General features: G+C 33.7%; 3 protein-coding genes across 5 annotated transcripts; 1 reads left to right on the top strand and 2 right to left on the bottom strand.

Annotated features, from left to right (window-relative positions):
- Positions 1 to 603: 603 nt before the first annotated feature.
- On the bottom strand, positions 604 to 2,874 carry LOC123198630 (probable ubiquitin-conjugating enzyme E2 16). The gene is made up of 6 exons (XM_044613357.1): positions 2,696 to 2,874; positions 2,505 to 2,608; positions 2,128 to 2,230; positions 1,964 to 2,027; positions 1,172 to 1,260; positions 604 to 1,064 (listed from the first exon to the last, which is right to left on the bottom strand). Exons 1-6 carry the CDS (start codon positions 2,723 to 2,725, stop codon positions 969 to 971), a joined length of 486 nt encoding a protein of 161 aa, XP_044469292.1. The 5' UTR covers positions 2,726 to 2,874; the 3' UTR covers positions 604 to 968.
- A 2,188-nt stretch (positions 2,875 to 5,062) lies between these two features.
- Positions 5,063 to 11,050, bottom strand: LOC123199670 (D-2-hydroxyglutarate dehydrogenase, mitochondrial). 3 transcript variants are annotated; one of them, XM_044614704.1, is made up of 16 exons: positions 10,732 to 11,047; positions 10,392 to 10,654; positions 10,182 to 10,283; positions 9,697 to 9,744; positions 9,360 to 9,430; positions 8,949 to 9,067; positions 8,679 to 8,774; positions 8,479 to 8,588; positions 7,964 to 8,046; positions 7,245 to 7,328; positions 6,651 to 6,759; positions 6,353 to 6,458; positions 5,903 to 5,988; positions 5,690 to 5,815; positions 5,433 to 5,529; positions 5,063 to 5,353 (listed from the first exon to the last, which is right to left on the bottom strand). In XM_044614704.1, exons 1-15 carry the CDS (start codon positions 10,841 to 10,843, stop codon positions 5,434 to 5,436), a joined length of 1,611 nt encoding a protein of 536 aa, XP_044470639.1. In that variant the 5' UTR covers positions 10,844 to 11,047; the 3' UTR covers positions 5,063 to 5,353; position 5,433. The 3 variants fall into 3 exon arrangements, 2 of the variants coding, with proteins under 2 accessions (XP_044470639.1, XP_044470638.1); XM_044614703.1 differs by having other exon boundaries at positions 7,245 to 7,345; positions 7,966 to 8,046; XR_006498397.1 differs by having other exon boundaries at positions 5,903 to 5,983; positions 7,245 to 7,345; positions 7,966 to 8,046; positions 10,732 to 11,050.
- A 627-nt stretch (positions 11,051 to 11,677) lies between these two features.
- Positions 11,678 to 15,247, top strand: LOC123199784 (CDK5RAP1-like protein). The gene is made up of 3 exons (XM_044614840.1): positions 11,678 to 12,044; positions 12,585 to 13,666; positions 14,485 to 15,247. The coding sequence occupies exons 1-3, from the start codon at positions 11,764 to 11,766 to the stop codon at positions 14,994 to 14,996; spliced, it is 1,875 nt and encodes a 624-aa protein (XP_044470775.1). The 5' UTR covers positions 11,678 to 11,763; the 3' UTR covers positions 14,997 to 15,247.
- The last annotated feature ends 2,948 nt before the right edge of the window (positions 15,248 to 18,195 follow it).

Below are 18,195 nucleotides of genomic sequence, written 5' to 3'. Positions count from 1 at the left end.
AGCTGCAATGTGGCTTCATTGTTCATTTATGCTGTTACTGAATATCGCTTAGAAATTGATGGAATAACAGGCACAATTCATTCATCAATTGCACTTTTTTTCTGATCCATTCACGATGTTGTAGCCTGTAAGACTTTTTGCGATGTAGAGATTTTCATTCACCTTATTCTTTTTGGTCATCGCTCTAAGATCACACTATTCTCTGTTTACTTAAAAAAACCAAAAATGTCAGTGGGTGCTTTGCCAGTGTAAACACGTGTGTGTAACATTCAGAGACTGATACCCATGAGCCAAAATTGGGAGGAAGTTCCTCAAGTGCCAACGATGACCACCTCAATTTCAAATTAGACTTACTCAATTGACAACAAATTTATTAGAAAAACCATCGCAAAACCATTAAAAATGAAAATGAGAGTCAAAGAAAAGAACTCCAGAAAAAAACCATCAAATAAGATAAATATGTTGATGAATATTCGGTGACCATATCTTGAGGAAGGGCAGCACTACCCCTGCTCGAACTCAGATCATTCAATCCACCACTGGCTTGGACAGCATCCAGCCCTTTTTAGCATTCTTTTGATTTTGGAAAAAAAAGGTGATGAATTGTTAGAATAAACAGTACTGAAATTAGGAATAATCCGTCAAACATACTGCCAAATCATAAGCAGAGACTTCCGCCATGAGATTAATTACATAATGTTAGAAAGACTTTGGTCTAAGAATGCACCGAGCAGCTCTCACCAGGGTTGCCACAAATACTTGAGCAAGTTTTTACCTTGCACAGTTCTAAAAACACAAAATAGTTACTCTTCCTTTACAAATACCAGACTGCCATTTACAGGAGTTATTTAGCATGCAGTCTAGATAGCATTCTTGGAATGCTTCTTTTTTCTTTCACTTTCATTATCCTTTCGAAAGGGAACTGAGCTACTCTATAACACTACCAGGGTGAGAAGGATGCTTGCTGATCACACTTTGTCATCATGGAACCACCATCTGGTCTCCTTGGGAGATCGGCCGTTTCTGCAGTTCTTAACATAACGGTCATTATCTTCGGGACGTTGCTGCAAGCAAAGTAAAGGTGCATCAAATTCACAGAAGTATTGTTTTATTGAAGGAAAACGGCAGGGACTATGACACCTAAAAGATCATATTGAAAACACATCTACACCTTCTCGGTTGAGCTTGATAGCATGGAGAGAATGCTGATACAAATTGAGCTAACAGTCATGGCTGGAGACCATGAATCATACAGGATATCTACAAAATACAACATAAAAGTTATATATTAATGCCAGTGTTGCTGCAGAGACATTCAAGTACAGGCTTACACCAAAGAACTTGGACAGGAATAAGAGACTAGATTCGTTATGTTATAAAATTAATGATCATGATGTCCAAAACTCTTTAAACACGGAAAAGAACAATCCGCATCAATATCACCCCATATGTGCTAACAAACTTGCATAGGTTTACCAAGTATATATATATGTAATCCTAAAAGTTGATTCCAAACTTTATCAACCAGAAAGACACAGCCATCCCCTGGCAAAGATTAGCCATTTACAAGTTTTGAAAGATTATAACCCTTCATATATACAATTCGCAAGAAACATGTCCAAAGAGGTAACGTTAAGCATAAATTCCATTTGTTGTTTATGCTTTTCCCTCAGGTTCAAGCGTGAAAAAACTTAGACATCTTCATCAGTAGGAAAGACAAAATGTGATACACAAAAATGTTTTATAGCGCGATTAAAATAAACAGGACTAACAGTCACTACCAATACATGTGTGAACCAATCAATGGATAAACAAATAATTATGCTGTGAACATGAGATATGATTTAGCAGAACTTATACCAACAAGACTAAATTATACCAAGGCCAAACTAATTTCATAGGAAAAAAAGATACTTCTATATTATGCAGAACAAAAAATTAATGTGAAGACGACAAAAATTACCTAAACAAATATGACCATTGCTGTAAATATGAGGATGAAGTGGAGCTGGATGTAGAAAAATAACCTGATAACAACAATTGAAAAAAAAAAATCAATAATCAAAATAAGAACAAAAAATAAACACTAAAAATAAATTTTGAAAAGAATTATAATTTAGGTTGGACCTGAGGGGCTTCCATAGGGTAATGCTCAGGAAAATCAACCTGAAGTTGGTAAGTTTCATTTGCATAAAGAGTTCCTTGAGCTCCATTCACTTCAATAACCCACCTTCACCGTTAAAAAATACATCAACAAACGCATCTTAGTACACACCAAAATAAACCCTAAAAAGGAAAGAAAAGGTGTGTAACATAATCAAATGAATTTTTATTTAGGCTAAATTTTGCATTCCTCTTTAACCCACATAAAGTCGTTCTTTTCAAAGAGAAAAAACAAACAAAAGCACCAAAAACCCCAAGGATATAAAAAATTATCTCAGAAAAATTCTTTAAAAAAAAAAAGATAAAAAACAAAAAACCATTTGGGAGAGAGAGGGAAATACCTCTGCAGATTATCAGTGACTTTGTGTTTGAAACCAGAAGGAGGGTTGACCTGCCATTCTACAAGCTCTTTCTGAAGGCGATTGCAAGCAATCTTACTTAGTGCCTAAAACATTTAAAGAAAGAAAACAATAAATCAAAAGAGACATTGAAGATAAGCATACAAGTAAATCAAGTTGGTTTAAGGGGAGACCTTGCGAGAGCCGGCCGAGCTGCTGGTCATGGCTTCTTGTATCTGAAAAATATAGAAAATATCTATAATAATAATATCGGAGATCAGATAGACGGGTTTTTCTTTTAACTTGAAAAAAAATAAAAATTGGTTTGAGATTGAGACGAAACAGACTACCACGCCCTAATGGGGTTCCTGGTTCCCTACCATATCTTTTTATATTTTTTTCCATTGGACATTTATTCCCCCTTTTTTTTTTTTCCTGCTCTCAAACGACGTCGTTTCCTTTTTTTTAAAAAAAAATCTTTTTCCATCGCCTTAATTCTTATTAAAAATGGATGGTGTGTAATTATTATTCTATTATCTGGCTTTGATTAAAATAGTTATAAATTAATAAAGGAAAGGAAAATTTTATCCTTCATTATAAAACATTGAATGAATGGATATGGATCATGTGATGGTATGGTACATTTCCATATTTTCTTTTCCCAAATTTCACTGCTTTCCCCACCTTGTATCTCCAATATTTACCCTTTTTTTATTCTTATATTTGAGTGGTGAGGTCAGAGGATTTATCATCTATTATATAAAAAAAAAAATTAATTTTTTATATATCATATTATAGTACATATTTTTTTAAATGATAATAATAAATTTTAATTACCGTATCATCTGAAAAAAACTATTATAAAATACCCCAAAATATTATTATATTATCATATTTGATTTATATTAATAATACATAATACATTATATGATATTTATTATATCATATTAATTTTTGATATATTTAAATATTAGTCTAATAATCTATATTTATTTATTAATTTTATAAAATAAAAATACAGTTATTTTTAATTAATATAAAAATATTTTAAAATAATTATGTCTAATAATATTTAATTAAAATAACCTCTTAATACATATTATTAAATATAATAATTATTTATATTTATAAATTTATATTAAATATAATAATATTTTAAATAATTTACTTTTAAGATAATTTTCTTAATAATAAACTATCATCTAAATCACATCAATCCTAAATTTAAATTATATATTTTACCAAGACTGACACAACAGAAAAGAAAAGGGCAATACCACCACAAAGGTCAATTTCGGGTGGCTGGACTTAAAGTAAGCAGCGGTTTTGGTAGCCAAGTTAAATGGACCTCCTCCACGTTGGGCTCTAAGTCTGATGCACACTCAAGTCTCTCTTACACACTTTCAAACACCCAATGATCCACTATATTCATTGATCGTCCCACTGGTCAATCTCGTCATAATATCTGAACAAGATATATATCGCAGCTCGTTTCTTACTCTCAAAGTTTCACATGATAATAATGAATAATGGCTTGGCTCCCCTCACACTCACGTCACCTCCTTCAAAATACTTTCTTTCCTCTTAGAAATGTTACCAGCAAAGACGAAGCCACGTGTTTTATTTTGTGCAAATAAACTTTTTAATATTTAATATTTGTCTTCTTAAAATTATATTACAATTTTATTAATTATTCTAATCTTAGTCCCTGCACTCCATGGCTATCAACAAAGGTTAACGCAAGTCAGTAATGAAGCCCGCAGGGGGGGCACCTCCCACGCCAATTTGGGAGCCTAGTCAAGAGGATAGAAATAAATAAATATTTACTACTTTAAGATGGTGAGGATAAGGGGCGACTCTTTCGGTCGCCTCGTCCTCTAGGTTATTATTCTCCATTTTAAAAGCAATTGATATGGAAAATCAGGATTAAGCATATTCCAGCCTTGATTATTGGGAATGTTCCCCCCGCAAGTTGTCCACTAATAAAGAAACACCAAACGACCATTTGAATTAGAAAATACATACATAGAAACCAAAGCAAGAAAAAGAAAAAGTGAAAACGTTGACAAATTGGGATTCTAACAATATTCGATAAAAAAAACAAGAATATATTCCTTTACAATTGCTTGCTTTTAATTCAATGTTTATACCCAGAAAAAGAAATTAAATTGTAATGAACCACTTTCACGTATTCACTTTTAACAGTTTAACTAGTCAAATCCTCCTGCTAACGAAAACGTCACCGTATCACTATAATATTGATTTTTCCAACATATGAAAATGGTATGGAAAAAATAATCTACTTCAGAAATCTTTTGATTGTATTTTCAACAACAAGCAACAACATAAGATATTTTTTTCTCTACGTTCAGGTCCGTGACTAATGGTGCTGCTCAAATATATTCTCTCAAGGGAAAACAAAAGCAAGGAACATGGAAAAAGAAGGGTGGGAGCACCTTTACTGTTGGACCAAAAAAAAAAAAAACAATCCTTACCTTATGGTTGGTGCCTTAATATTTGTAATAAAACTATGTGCATTAATTTGTATACTAATAATGAAATATCATTGAATGATTGAGTGATTTTAAATTAGATATAATAACACAAATTCACAAGATAACTTCAATGTCAAAGAAAGTGCCCCATGATTTATAACAGTGTTGATGCATGGATTGATGGAAGGGATTGCATGTTTCTACCTTATTTGTTTATCTACATTCAATTTCCCTTGGGAAATCAAAAGATTGTATCCTTGTTTACAGATCGAACTTGGTAAATTTTTTTCCCTTTCACAATTCCTTTGCGTGTCACTACCAATCATAGGCCTTCTTTCCCAACAAGCATTCTGGGTACTGAACAATAACGGGAGCATTCTTAATGGACTAAAATGAATGTGAAAAAACAGAAAATCAGTTCAAATGAAATTCTAACCTCAGTGGTAAGAATTGAGTGAGTGTGGAAGAACTTTATATGGGTTGAGTATCCCATTTGGATCTAGCAACTTTTTGATCGAGCCCATCAGATGCACCTATCCAAACAAATTATTTGCTTTAGGTATTTTGTTCAGAGTAGCACAACTGTCTTAAACATAAGCAAGTACATAAAATACTAAAGCAACAATTTACAATTCCAAATAAAGAGTTGAGGTGGGAGGAGAAGAGAGGAGTAGGGTAGAAGAGAGAGCTCACAGTTTCAGGTGATTTGCTATAGTAAATCTTATTGGCTTTCACAAGTCCCAGACCATGCTCAGCACTAATACTCCCACGATGGTTCGATGTCCATTCATATACATAAGGTTCAATTTGTGCAAAAATCTGTGGTGTTACGTACCCAAAATAAATAATAACACAAGTACGAGGAGATATATAAACAGATCTTTGATGTAGTAGATAGGAAATTACCGCATCATTGTACTGAGGTGCTGAAATATTAAGATGCAAATTACCGTCACCAAGGTGGCCATAACCTATTACTTTGGCTGTCTGACCTAAAAAAAATCAAAATACAGACTTAAAAAATGGCTTTTGGAATTCTAGATTAATGCAAGATCATAATAAAGTTGTAATTCAATGTGTAAGACATTCCAAGAATGTAGTGCTGGAAAAATGAAAGTTAAACAGGTAGTTCCTAACAACTTGAGGCATGTGTTATCACTGTTATGCTTCCAGAAGGATATTGCAAGTTCACATTAAACTACCAAAGAGTGCTTGGCTCGTCTCACCAAGATTGTAATGCAGAAAATGACATTCCAAACATATATGATTCCAAGAGTGCTAGTGCTTGGCTCGTCTCACCAAGATCGTAATGCAGAAAATGACATTCCAAACATATATGATTACAAGAGTGCTTACCAAGTCTTATTCGCATTTCCTCAACAAGATCATACATCTTTTCAAGAGGTAATGATAAATCATATTTGTAAACAGCCCCTGCTTTCATCAATGCTTCTGCCACACCCTGTGATCAAATAAATTTGTATAGAGAAGATGATATTTTTTCCTTTTCATGTAATTCCTATATTAGATTTAAACAAATGATCACTATGTGGTACTCATTAGATATAAGGTAAAAGCCAGAGGAGATATGTTCCCAATAGTTGATAAAGATTTCCATCCACAAAAATAAATAAATGGTGTAAAAAATGGGAACCTCACGTATTCTCCAAAATGAAGATGCTTGATTTATGTCTTGTGCAATAACACCATCAGAAACCAATCCATCCTCCATGGAACGAAGTAGGAACGCCTCAAGCTTTTCTCTGGAGACAACCATAGTATATTGATGAATCTTAGCATGCAAAGATGCTGCATAATAACCAACAGAAGAACTACAATAAACTATATAAAAGAATGGATCCACATCTCACTTGATCACATAAAGGAAGATGGAGGAAGAAATCATCAACCAAAGACAATCTTTGCATAAATAAAATGGTCAAGAAAAATTAAATGATGGTGTCAAATGACAGAATCACCAAAAAGAAAATGTGTAAACAGGCTATTTGAAGAAAACTCTTTGTTTCAAAATGTGTTCACTCTTAAGCTGGCAGAAAGATCAGGGAACTTTTTCTTGTCTTTTGCGGTAAAGGTAAATTTTCATGAAGACAAGAAAAAGGCAACATATTGACAACTAACCTCTTCGGTTGACAATTAAGATTTAAAATTCAGATAATTATCCAGAAAATTAATCACAAAAGTGTTATAAAACATCAATAAACAACGACACACTGGCAACGTGGTTTACCTATCATAAGACTCGTCACTGCCTGTTGTCTCAATCAAAACATAGAAGTTGTGCATTGAGGAAGGTAATGGATTCCGGGCACCTTCCAGATGGTTTAAGACCTGACACATAAATACATGCATCCACTTAATTTATAAAAGAACATATAGCAATATGATTGTTGTTGGTAACATGATTCTTTAAGCACATGAAGGAACAATGTACTTTCAACTTTTCCTGCCTATCAAGAAGACTGACATAATTGATTACATGCTAAATACACAGGTGGCAAACCCAACTTAAGATTATAGTATTGCATGTCAAAGTCAAGAAATTTTAACATCTTTTCATATAAACATCAGGAAGATATTCATCAGATATTTCATCAGAAGTGCAGTTGAGTTGACCATCTAAGAAAAATTAGTCAGAAAGTCCAGGTAGTCTATTAATGTATTATATACTCTCTAAAAGTCTAAAGATGCTGTGATTAGACAAACATTACACAGGGGATCATTTTGTTTTATTTATTCACAAGGTTAAGAAATTAGGATAACATTTAAGTTATACCAAAGTTATATATTTCTGATCAGATGATTACAACATGTTTGATAGGAAAAATATGGCATCAAAGTGACATAGAGGTCATAATTAAACTTTAGCTGCTACAAAAGTTGCTAAGTGATTCATGATGTCGACATTCGACAAACAAAATAAGAATATAATCTACCAAAAAAAATCTTACCAAATCCATCGTTTGCTTATCCAAAAATTCAAATGCAGACAAAACTTCCCCGAGTTTCCTCTTTGCTTCAAGTAGAAGTTTCTAAAACATAAAAAATCAAGGTAAGGTGTAAATATTGACTATTCTTCTAAGAAATAAAAGGGACAAAAAAAGGAAGTTATAAAGATAAATTTCTAGTTAGATATATAATAAAAACATTTACCCCTAATATAAGATAAATCAAAGTAAAAAACTTAAAATGGTGCAATTTTATACACTGAACAAAGGTTAAGGAACAGGGTTGTGCGTGATGCATGAAGGAATAGAAAAGCATCAAGTCTAAAGCAGCATAAGAAATCAAACTCGCATAAGTATTTAAAACCATCAAATTACACATAGAGCACAGCCACCAGATCATTCCCAACCAAACTCAAGAAATGATATTAACAAAAAAATGAGAAAAATAAGAACACATATTATTATGTGATGATATGCTGACAGTGCAAATTTTAAGGTAAAGGAAACTCATCATACCTGGCAGCTGAAGTAATCTTTGCATGCAAGAAAAGCCAAATTTACTGAGGATAGCTTTGGAGGGGTAAGTATGGAAACTTTGGTTACAATGCCCAATGATCCTTCACTTCCTAAATCAAGGATAGAACAATGAAATGGGGCCCCTACTGAAAATTATACTTGTGACACAAATGTGCATATAGTGTAATATAAGCACATACCAATGAATAAATGCTTCAAGTCGTACCCAGTATTATCTTTACGTAAAGTCCCAAGCATGTCAATCACATCACCATTTGCTAAAACAGCTTCAAGACCTTGACAAGTCAAGATAAACAAGTTTATGAAAAGAAAAGCAAAGAGAGAGATTCAACTGTTTTTGAGAGATGCAAAAATATATAAGTAAAAACTTAAAATAGTAAGTTCAATTAAAAAAAAAAAGTGTCCACTTCATTAATCATTAAATTGTCACATATAACAAAGATCCTCACCAAGTACATTTCCATGTAGTGAACCATAACGGACAAGGCGCAATCCACCAGCATTAGTTGAAACATTTCCACCAATTTGGCAGCTTCCTTTTGCACCCAAGTCCAGAGGCATAATAAATCTGGAAGGAAGCATTAATATGACAATAAAAAATATTACCAAATATAAAGCAAAACTATACTAGAGATGAATGGCCACATAAAACTGAATCAAAGCAGGAAAAACAATATCACATTTCTCAACAAATGAAGGTATATTCAAGGTCCTTCAGCAGTGACACAGAGTTCCTATCATAAATTTGCAATATTAATCAAATTGTGCCGCCACTTTTTGATAAATGTTTCCATGTTTTCAGGTAAATTTCTGTATCTACAAGTGCTAGGAGAAAGGGAAGCATAACAGAGTAAATTTACCCTTGGTCGTCTAGGAAAGAAATCAGATTCTCCAAAATGCACCCTGCTTCACATACCAGTATACCGCTGACCTAAAAGAAAGCATAAAATTGTTACAACTAATCAAAGTCCAGAGTTATGTTGTAGCAACTTGTATAAACATAGAATAAAATCATTGCCAATAAAAAACAGTACAAGAAATACATTCAACATACTCAAACAAAAATTACTGAATGAGTCAATAGCAAAATCAAAAGAAAAAACTTTTCACCAGAGAAAAAAGGCCTATCACATTTGCATCCATGGAAGGAAACAGGAAAAATTGGAAATGGTACAACATAATGGTTAGAATAAGTACCTTGTCAAAAGCAATGATATTATTCATTGAGCCAACATTGATAATCACCTGAAGAATTAGATGAAGAAGAAATTACAAAGACGAAAGATAATAAACAAAGTTTTCTGTAATTTCTAAATTATCTATGATCTTATCTGAAAGCATGGGTCTTCAGATCATGCAGATACTGTGATATCCTCATGTGAGCATCAAAATGCATATCATTGATCAATCTCTGAATTATGCTGGGCAAACCTAAGCTCAACTTATTCAGTCCGGTTTTAGTGGATACACTAGGCATACTCAGATCAAGTTGAGACAGTCTATTACTTCCCAAGCAAATCTATACATGTCAAAAAGTGTGTGCATTTTGAATCATGATACAGAGCCAAATATTTCCTATTAAGTCACTGGACCAGTTCCGCCTTTAAGGAAAAAACAACACACTTGCTAACCAATCAAATCAACCAGAAGAGGAATTAATTGGTAGCATAACAAGAGTTAACCTCGTCAAAAACAGGAACACTTCCACCAACTAGACCAGTCTTTCCGCCTTGAGGAACAACAGCCAAGCGCCTGGAATTACAGTACTTAAGAATCTGAGATACCTGCAAAAGTAAAATGACAAAATCATCCTTCAAAGCACTTGATTTTGAACCAAATCTCAATAGCCATTTGCAAACAACATCTCAAACTCAACAGTCAACTTATCATACCTCACTAGTGGTCCTAGGTTGGAGCATAAGCTTACTAGAACCTTTATATTTTCTCATCCAATCTGTATTCGCATCAAGCAACACATCCGGATCCTGTATGACATTTTTTTCACCTAATATTTCTTTGAAATAGCTGATATCATCCAAATTCAAAGTCGAAAACCACGTGTTTCGCTGAATTTCAGTAGCGACAGAACCAAAAAATCTGTACTGTATCGAGCTTGCATTCCTAAGACCTCTTTTTACAAAATTTTCTCTGTAATCTACACTTTGCGACGAAGGGCAAATTGAGAAATAATAATTAATAAAAATAATATTAACTAACATTGTCTGACGATACCTGAAGCAAAGCGGAAAGCTGAAATAGGAGACGCACTACAGTTTGATGAACGATCGACGAGTAGATTCGATGAATATCTGAGGAGACGATGGGTAATTCTCCACTTCTCCATTATCGTGTTCCTTCCGAATGACAGAATGCCCTCTGCTTACACGGATTTTGAGCCTCAACGCAGCGTTTTAGTTTGTGAAGTGAATCATTTCGGACTAAAACTTAGTATGGATAAAGATCGACTACAATCCTACTTCACGCTTCGTTACGTCACGCAGTCAGCTCTCACATCCCAATTCCATCCTAGTTGAACAATTCTTTATTATGCAGAATAACTGTTTCATCATTTTCCCCCCACCCCCGTTTTAACTGTACAGCCGTATAAAAATGGAAACAGTAAGGACGCGTTCGGTTAAAGTTTTTTAAGATTATCTTTATACTTTATCTTTTATTCTTTTATTTGATTTATCAGTAATAAAATATTATAGTAATCTTTTATTATCAATATTGATATGACAGATAATATAGGTGGTAATCTGATTACCACTTTTATTTTAGGTATTTAAAGATTACTAAGGTAATCTTGAGTTTATTATAGAAAAATTATTATTTATTAATTTTTTAAAATAAAAATAAATTTATTTTTAATTAATATGATAAATAATATAAAAAATATTTAAAAATAATTATATTTAAAGGTATTTAGGTAAAATAATTTATTAGTAATGTTTTATTATCTTTAACCAAACACAATAATTATTTATATATATTAAATTTTATCAAATATAGTAATCATTTATACTCAGTAATCTTTTAAGTAATATATCTTCAAGGTAATCTTTCTATTTTAGTAATCAAACATTACCCAAACCAAACGCTCCTTCAATTCTGTTGAAGATAACATAATGAAACGCTGCGTTTTATGAAACAACATCATAAAACGATTCGTTTCGGCAATAGCGGCTGAGCGCCGATCCTCCAAAGCCCTATCCAACTCCCAGTTGTTCGACACGGTGAAACAGAGAGTGTCCCTGCCTTTCAATGGCGTCTTCTTTCTCATCGATCTTAAACCAAATAGATTGCACTCTTCTTTGCATCAGAATTCAAAAACGATGCTGTTTCAGCCTCAAAGCTCTCTCTTCAACTCCTCGGCGCTCTCTCAATTTACGTTGCTATAGCCGTCAGGCGAGTCGTCAACTGAAACGAAGGTCCTCTCTCAATCTCTCTAGAAACTTCTTCCACTCATCAATTCTCGCTGATGGCCCCTCAATTCACCACTTCATCGCTTGTGCTTCGCTCACGGCCTCCCAGCCTCTGCCCCAGTAAGCTTCGTCTCTTGCACCTACGTACATGTAATTCCATGTCTGCAGTTTACTGCAGATACATAGACTTGTTGATTTGGAGTTCAACACTGATTCTTGTTTCATATTTTTGAATTATCTGTATTTTGCGAAGGTTCATTAAAGTTCTTACTCCTTTATATTATATTATTGCTTGTTTGGCCATTGTAACGTGAATTCAATAGATATCCACAAATAAAATTCTCTCTAGTTTTGATATAAGAATGAAGTAAAATGGAAAGTCTGTTAAATATGCACAATGCAGAAACATTTCCAATATGTATTGAGGCATGAAATTTGGCATGTGCTCGGTTTTGTTGTCCTGCCAAGCTAATAGGATGTATTTGGATTATATGTATGTATGCGGTGTTCCTAAGAGCCAGTGAAATTGTCATATTAATAAATTCAGGAAGTTTTATGCCTTTAATATTTGATTTACTTCTGGTTCTGTCTTAGTCAGGCAGATGGTTTGCGAAGTGGAATTCAATGCTTTACTTTCTTTCATTTTTCAATTCTGTGCAGTCTTGTGCCAACTTCTGAAGTTTCTTCAGTGCCTGATTCTGACGTCCCTACCAGAGGTCGTATATATCAGGAGACGTATGGTTGTCAAATGAATGTAAATGATATGGAGATTGTCCTTTCCATCATGAAGAATGCTGGATATAATGAAGTTGTCAATGTTCCTGAGAGTGCTGAGGTCATTTTTATCAACACTTGTGCTATAAGAGACTATGCTGAACATAAAGTATGGCAGAGGCTTAATTATTTTTGGTTTTTAAAAAGGGAATGGAAGAGAAATGTTGCTTCAGGCAGATCGCAGTCTCTGCACCCTCCGAAAATAGTTGTATTGGGATGTATGGCTGAGAGATTAAAGGAAAAGATATTGGATTCAGATAAGATGGTTGATGTGGTGTGTGGTCCTGATGCTTACAGGGACTTACCACGTTTATTAGAAGAGGTAGAATATGGTCAGAAAGGGATCAATACTCTTCTTTCACTTGAGGAGACTTATGCTGATATTAGCCCCGTTAGAATATCAAAAAATTCAGTTACTGCTTTTGTCTCAGTGATGAGGGGTTGCAATAATATGTGCTCCTTTTGCATTGTTCCTTTTACTAGAGGTAGAGAGCGGTCGCGTCCAGTGGAATCAATCGTAAAGGAGGTAGCAGGGCTTTGGAAAGAAGGTGTGAAGGAGGTAACACTTCTTGGGCAGAATGTAAACAGCTATAATGATACATCTGGATTTGAAAAAGAAGTTGAACCAGGAACCAATTGGAGACTTAGTGAAGGTTTTTCCAGCATGAGTAAGGTGAAAAAGATGGGCTTGCGTTTTGCTGATCTCTTGGATCGACTTTCTAGTGAGTTTCCTGAGATGAGATTTAGATATACATCTCCACACCCTAAAGATTTTCCAGATGAATTACTACATATAATGCGAGAAAGGTACAATGTTTGCAAATATATCCATTTGCCTGCCCAAACTGGGAGCAGCACAGTACTTGAAAGAATGCGTCGGGGATATACTAGAGAGGCATACTTAGATCTTGTGCAAAAGATACGAAGAAATATTCCAGATGTGGGATTAAGTAGTGATTTTATTTGTGGTAAGTAATTTTCATGTTGCTGAAGTCTTCTAATTGTCCTTATTTAATATGAGCAGTTAGTATTGTATGCAGTTTGATGTAACATTTGTTCTAAGCATGCATAACTTTAGAAGGTACTTTTTGTAGATAACATCATGCTTTGAGGATGCTAGACTTTCATTTTATGGTTCCTCATGGTATTTTTTGGGCCTTTTTTCAGTTTTTGAGTCATAACCTTCATGGAGGTGGTCTTTGGTCACATGGAATTTGTTTATTTTCACTCTAAGGAGTGTTAATTAGCTTAATAATAATAATTAACTTAATTTTTTTTTGTTGGTTTGATCCCTTTTGAACCTGAATCTAAAAGACTCTTATCAGCGACTTTCTTCCTTCTAACAATCTTGTGCTGAACTTCTACTTTTGCCCAGCAAATTATATACTTGTGCACATCCTTATAGAAGCTTGTGGCTCGTGGCTCTTTCTTGTTTGTTTCACAAACTACACTTTGTGTCAACTTGTCTGGTTCTGAATATACTTCTGTTTTGTCATATATGATCTTCCCATGAACATATCTACGCTTGAAGAGTGGTAGACAAGTGCTTTCAGTGGTCTGTTATTAGAAGCTGAAGAAATTCTCTTCTGACAATCCTTCCCCATATTGAAAAATGTGCCGCATTTACTAGTTGACATTGCTTTAGGTGTTAAATGAGCAACAAATGTGTTCCTGGCAGAACAGCAGCCCCTAACTAACTTGCGGTCACTTCTCTTGAATTTCTTTCTGTAAATTGTTAGAACAAAATCTTTTGGAGTTGTCAATTTATTATTCGTTTTTTTTACAGGTTTCTGTGGGGAAACAGAGGAAGAACACGCAGACACACTAAGCCTAATGAAAGCTGTTGGTTACGATATGGCATATATGTTTGCATACAGCATGCGAGAGAGAACCCATGCCCATAGGAACTACATTGATGATGTTCCTGAGGAAGTTAAGCAGAGGAGGCTTACAGAACTTATTGAAGCATTTCGTGAGAGTACTGGTCAGTTTTATGACTCGCAGGTGGGAACCATCCAACTTGTGTTGGTTGAAGGACCTAACAAGAGAGCTCCAGATACAGAGCTTATTGGCAAGAGTGATAGAGGCCATAAAATTTCATTTACAAATCTGCCATTGCCGAATAGAGATGACAGTCAGAATGATAAGCGGAACCCTGTTGTTGGCGACTATGTAGAAGTTCAAATATTGAAATCTTCACGAGCATCACTCTTCGGGGAGGCACTTGCTATAACTAAATTAAGCTCATTTTACTGCAATGTGCATGAAGAAGCCGTTGCCTGTGCAAGTAGAAGTTGAAACGCCACTGCCTCTGCATGTGCCTGCTAGTTTTGTCATTTTTGCAGAGGAGCGGTTTTTTGGCAGAGGGTATCCCCTGGGGAAATGCATTTTTGAGCAAAGTTTTGGAAGGTTACAGTCCAGCAGGCAGCAGCTGTAACTTCAAAATTGCTTGTATAGACAGAAGGTTTAATAACAATTTTCCCCCCAAACTTTGATGAAATGATTTGTTCACCCTTGAAGTTTTGAAAAGTTCATTTGCTTGCTCATCATTCACTTCCTTTGATGATAATGGTTTGGTTTGCTGTAATTTTTTAATTTGTCATTTTTAAGGAAATAACAAAATTGTATTGAACAATTAATACATCTATTAATTTTTAATATATTCTTATTTCATTGAAATTACAAAAATATCTTGAACTAATTTTAAATCTCAATTATATTTAAATTATTTTATATTTATTTTAATTTATTGGAAAAGTTTAAAGAGAGGAGAGTGAAATTCTCTTCAACTCGCAGGCCTAGTGTTGTGGTTTTGTTTACTGTGGCAAGATTGTCTGCATCGGATCAGATTGTTCTTCATTGAATAGAAATATTGATTTTTCTGTCGTATTGTCTTCACTTAATATTATATTAATTAGTTGGACAAATCTGAGACATAATATACCGAAAATTCTAATATTCCATTATTTTTGATAATCTTTGTCGACAGAGTAATAGTAATTGTTCTTTCATAATCATTTCTTCTTCTGTTTAATTGCATGGTACACTGTACAAGTTGATTCAAGACCCCTGCCTCACGATTTTTGACATGGCTCTGTATTAATTAGGTTGGAAGTAATCCGTATTTCCTTTTCCGGAGCTCAATAATCTGGCACGGACTGCCATCTCTTGTGTTTGTACTACTAATTAATGAATCAAAGATTGGAAAATTAAAACTTGACTGATTGAACAAAAAAGAATCAGTGATTGGAAAATGTTCCAATAATGGTTGACTTCGGACTAAGTCAGTTAGCTTTTGTGTATTTGTTAATTTGAATTAAATTTAAATTTGAGTTTCAATATAGTAATTTAATTTAAATCTCTCTTTAATAATATTATTTATCTTATTAATGATAATATATATTCTTTTAACAACTCTCAGACAATATTTTTAATCATTTCAAATAAGCTCGAATTGATTACTATAGATTTAAACCAAGTTCAGGTTTAGGTAAGCGATTAGTTTAATTCAAGCCAAATTTGAAAAAGATCGGTTTGAATCCCTCTCTAGTGATAATATTCATTTTCCCAATACTTATATTCATTTTATCGATGATATTATTATATTGTCGATAAAACTATTTATGTTATCAACAATTCTCCAATAACATATTTGACTAACTCAAATGAGCTCAAATTTGAGTCAACTCGACTGAATGTTCGATTTAATTTAAGTTAAATTCGAGATAAAGTTTCAATTCAATAGTTTAGTTCGAATCCCTCTTTAATAATACTATTCATCTAATATTTAACACTAATGTTCATACCATTAGTGATAGTATTTATCTCGCTGATAACCCTTTAAGCACATTTCATATCCTCTAAAATGATTTTAACTTAATTATTATAAATTTGAATCGATTTCGAGTCAACCTATTTTCGATTTCAGTTTGACTCAAATTCATGTTCATATCCATATGCACCACAGAATAATCTAGTGATTGCATTTTCATGGTTGATTACCCCATATATAAAAAAGTGGTCAACAATACAGCGCATGGGCATTCCCCGCATAGTTCACATGCAGGAATCGGACCACTTACTTGCAATGGTAGTGCAACCATTGCGAAATGGCAGAGTTAAAACGTTGTTGGGTCATAAGCCACAACAGTGGCTTGAAAAGATGGTTGTACTGTAGCCTGTATGTATATAACATGCATGAAAGAGAGAGAAAAAATGGCGGTGGTTGTGAGTTTAAGTATGTGGGGAAGTCCGAAGAATGACGAAAACAAGACGATGGTGTTTGGTTTGTTCCCATAATGAATAAAGTTGATGAGAGAAAAAAGGGGCTGACAATTTCGGTGCCCTCCCTCCTTCATCGGCCCATAACATTTCTTCAAACACGTGCTCTCTGATATCGACTAGACTTCTCCTCTTTATCGTCTTCTTCTTTTTACTTTGAGTTCGCTGAAAAGCTTATTTCACTAAATTTGGAAGTGTACTATATACCCTTGATGCCATTTACATCTACAACCTCTTATGTTAAGGTTTTTTTTTTTTTTTTTTTCTGATAAGTAACCTTTTATGTTAAGATACAAAATGCAAACTTAAGTGAATTGAAATGCTTTCACTTATCAAACTCTCCAACATTAGGTCAAAATTAACTATTGTAAAATATGTGTTTGTTACCTAGATTTTTTTGTTATCAACTAAAATATGTAATTCAGAGTTTTGTACAAAATAATTTACAGTAGTGATGTCAAGGGTTTTGATAATAAACTCTCATATACACTTTAGTGGTGTCAAGTACATATAAGTAAAAAATTGAACACAAATTAATTTTTTAAACATAGTTAGACTTGTTGTTTGAAAACTTACATATACGGTTATGGTATTAATATGTCACAGGTTGAATTTTTCTGATTTGCCTATGTGGCATCTCCGATATGTTGTCTTGAGGATCAGTCTTGTATGCATCCATAATTTGTCTTAGGGTTATAGGTTTCGTTTTATCTTGAATTATCAGATGAGTGGCTGATGCACCACCACAATAACATTGCGCATGCTCTGTGGTTGAAGCATCTTTAATTACAAATATTGTATCCACGAATCCAATGACCATGCAAACTTATTCTTAAATGCTCCATTACTCGTAGCTATCCAAAGCCTTGTCACGGCTCCTAACCTAAGCCCGTGACAAATAACTTTGGAAGAATGCTTCAAAAGTGTGTGTCGGAAGGTATTGTTTTTCATCATGCATAAATGACATAAAATGAATGTTAATTGGTGGATCACGTTCTTCAAGTAAAAGATATTTATCTGTTAATCAAAGCATAAGTTGTCATCTCTATAAATGATCGTTTCTCAATGAAATGCTCTATAAGCAAGGAATTATCGTAAATCAACACTATTTTGATAGAATTAAATGCTTTGACAAACAAGAATTAAGGTGAGATATATCACCTTTCTCAATATAAAAAGTTATGAACTAAACAAAAACAATATAATTATGAGCATA

Source organism: Mangifera indica, chromosome 16 (genome assembly GCF_011075055.1).
Source record: "Mangifera indica cultivar Alphonso chromosome 16, CATAS_Mindica_2.1, whole genome shotgun sequence".
NCBI classification, from domain to species: domain Eukaryota; kingdom Viridiplantae; phylum Streptophyta; class Magnoliopsida; order Sapindales; family Anacardiaceae; genus Mangifera; species Mangifera indica.
The sequence above is the reverse complement of the archived record's forward strand: the minus strand, read 5'-3'. Positions and strand labels throughout refer to the sequence as shown.